General features: G+C 42.4%; 1 protein-coding gene across 1 annotated transcript in view; it reads left to right on the top strand.

The window, feature by feature from the left end:
- Positions 1 to 515: 515 nt before the first annotated feature.
- The window catches only part of LOC107751075 (A disintegrin and metalloproteinase with thrombospondin motifs 5-like), a 28087-nt gene continuing 25578 nt past the window's right edge, over positions 516 to 3024 (top strand). Inside the window, exon 1 of the mRNA XM_016566667.1 lies at positions 516 to 1629. Coding sequence (XP_016422153.1) covers positions 775 to 1629 — 855 coding nt within the window. The 5' untranslated portion in view covers positions 516 to 774. The remainder of the gene's footprint in view (positions 1630 to 3024) is intronic.

The following is a 3024-nucleotide window of genomic DNA, read 5'->3' as shown; positions in this document are numbered from 1 at the left end:
TTTTTTTGCACCCTCAGATTCCAGATTTTCAAATATTGTCCTATCCTAACAAACCATACACCAATGGAAAGCTTATTTATTCAGCTTTCAGATGATGTATAAAACTCAATTTAAAAAAATTGACCCTTATGACTGGTTTTGTGCTCCAGGGTCCTTTTCCTTAAAGAAAAGTCCTCAATATGATGATTTTGAGTCCGTTTTGTGTCTTTTAGAACGCAAACAGAACATCAGGATGACGAAACACAGTATTTCATTGACTTTGCATTGATTTGCACATAAACACACATTTATAACACATGCAACTGCCTTGTTCGTACTAAGATAATAGTGCGTTTTCTATACCCTAATACTAAAACCTCTTGACATAGGTAGAGTTGAAGCTGATTTAAAAAGCCCTTTTTGTGAGGACATTTTCAAACATTTGGCCCCTAACAAAGATGAACCTGTACAGTGAACACAAACAGAGAGAGAGAGAGAGAGAGTTGGGAAAGAATGAGAGGAGGAGGTCTGGAGTGGAGAGCGAGCGCAAAGGGGCAGGACTCTTTCTCTCTCTGGTGCTTTTAAGAGGAAACTTTGTGTTTTGTTCTCCAAGTTCACTTTAGTTCTCGCTCCTCTCTCATCCTGCCTTCATGCGCTTATTTCCGTGACGCGTGAGATGCGCACCGGGACATGGATCAGTCCAGCTCCAATTCCTCACGCAAGTCGTTTTAAAGCTGCGTTTCGGATCGTAATGTTTCCAAAAGTTTTCTGCACCGGACTGAACTGTATGGAATAATGTGGCGGATCGTTTTGCTGTGTTGCGCTCTGGAGGGTTCCGTTGCGTTCCGTCCACCTGCGAACGCGTCTCTTCTCGCACCTGTCCGCGGCGTGGTGCGCACTGTGGATCGGATTTATCACGGAGGAGGAAAAGCGGGTTATCTTCTGTACATAGACGAGCAGCGCTTTCAGCTGGATATGGAGCGGGATGAGTCTATACTGTCTCATCACTTCAGTTTGAACGCAGACGCGCCGCCGCCGCCGCGTCGGGAATGCGTTTACCGCGGCACTGTCAACTCAAACGCGGAGTCGCTTGCGCTTTTCAATCTGTGCGGCGGCGGACTCGACGGGTTTTTCGCAGTGGATGACGCGCGGTACACAGTCACGCCGCTCATCCGAGCCGACGCGACGCGCGCTCTCCACTATTACACGCGCGAGAGCTTCGATTTCGAAGCGATGCCAGCGCGGCACAGTTGCGGCACGCGCGACCGCAAAGCGCGGAACGCGCGTACGCTCTTCACTAAGCGCGACGCGCTGACGCGACGCAAGCGCTCCGTGTCCCGCGCGCGGCACGTGGAGCTGCTGCTGGTCGCGGACGCGTCCATGACGAAGAAGTACGGGAAGGACCTGCACCATTACCTGTTGACGCTCGCGTCCATCGCGTCCAAACTCTACGGCCACGCCAGCATCGAGAACCCCATCCGCCTGTCGGTGGTTAAAGTCGCGATCCTGTCCGAGAACGAGAAGGGCATCGAGGTGTCCAAGAACGCCGCCGCGACGCTCAAGAGCTTCTGTAAATGGCAGAATCAGCAGAACCCTCTGGATGACGATCATCAGCATCACCACGACGCGGCGATCCTCTTCACCAGGCAGGTAAAAACAACAGCCTTGGTGAACTGTGTTTACATTGTGAGTGATGGAGGTACAAACACAGCGTTTTATTTCAGCCCCAAAGCATCAGCGTGTGTTTCCATCACTGTGCCATACAGTTTTTTTCAACTGCTTACACACACTTTGCCTCTTTTTTTCAAAACTTTTCACACAAATCCAAGAACTGCACACAAAATGCAAAACGCACATCTCTTGCAAAATGAAGCACTGCATTCAAAATACCACAAACACATCTCAAAAGCAAACACCTTTGCCATAATATTAATTCCTGTTAGATGTTTGTGTGTTACATAGAGAACTGTGTGTTGTGTTTTGCAAAAAGTGTTGAAAGTGAAAGTGGTTTTGCAGATTTGGTGTGTGCTTCTGCTGTCCGCTTTCAGAAACTGTGTGACAAGTAAAGATTTTGTGTGTAAGCAGTTGAAAAAACTGTAATACCATGGTATTCCACCACTGTACCAGAGTAGCCTACTTTTGTAAGGTCACTTACAGTTTTTTTTAACTGCTTACAAAATCTTTACTTGTCCCACAATTTCTGAAAGCGGACAGCAGAAGCACACACCAAATCTGCAAAACCACTTTCACTTTCAACACTTTTTGCAAAACACAACACACAATTCTCTATGTAACACACAAAAATCTAACAGAAAGTATCTTGATTTCCTTTTTCAAACACAACTAATTGAAATGGCACACTAATTCATCAATGCAGTGCAGAGTTTTGTTTCGACCAGCAGTTCTCAACCTTTTTGACCCTAAACCGCTCATATTGTCCAACACACATTCAAAGACCAAGATATTTCCTTGGGAATATCTTTAGCAGGGATATCATATCAAATATCAAAAAAGGAATATCATTAGCTTTTTAAGTTTTGATTATATATTTTTTTTGTTTTGTTTTTTTTTTTGCATTTTTAATAACATTAAATAATTAGCTTTTTTTTTTTTTTTAAGTTGCAATTATTTTAATATAAACTTTTTAGTATTGTAGTATAAATTGCGTTTTTAGTGTTTTAATTATATTTTATTATAATTAAATATATTTTGTTTAGCGTGTTAATTAAGTTTTTATTATTTTTAATATAATTAAATTGCGTTTTTAGCATTTTCTTTGTTTAATTTATTTAATTATAATTAAATATTTTTGTGCTTTTAGCATTTTAATTAAGTTTTGACTACTTAACATAATTCACTCATTCAAAGTCATCCTTTGGCCCCACCCCCCTGATTAATACATGATGATGCTACACATACAAAAAAACACCATAGTACTACCATGCTATTTGGGGAAGTGCCTTGTAGCACCATATAAATGGTACATTAATTTCATTACCAAGGTATATTACAGAGTACCTGTGTGTGTGTGTGTGTGTGTGTGTG

This window comes from Sinocyclocheilus rhinocerous, unplaced genomic scaffold (genome assembly GCF_001515625.1).
Source record: "Sinocyclocheilus rhinocerous isolate Xijiao unplaced genomic scaffold, SAMN03320098_v1.1 scaffold632, whole genome shotgun sequence".
NCBI lineage: Eukaryota > Metazoa > Chordata > Actinopteri > Cypriniformes > Cyprinidae > Sinocyclocheilus > Sinocyclocheilus rhinocerous.
The sequence above is the reverse complement of the archived record's forward strand: the minus strand, read 5'-3'. Positions and strand labels throughout refer to the sequence as shown.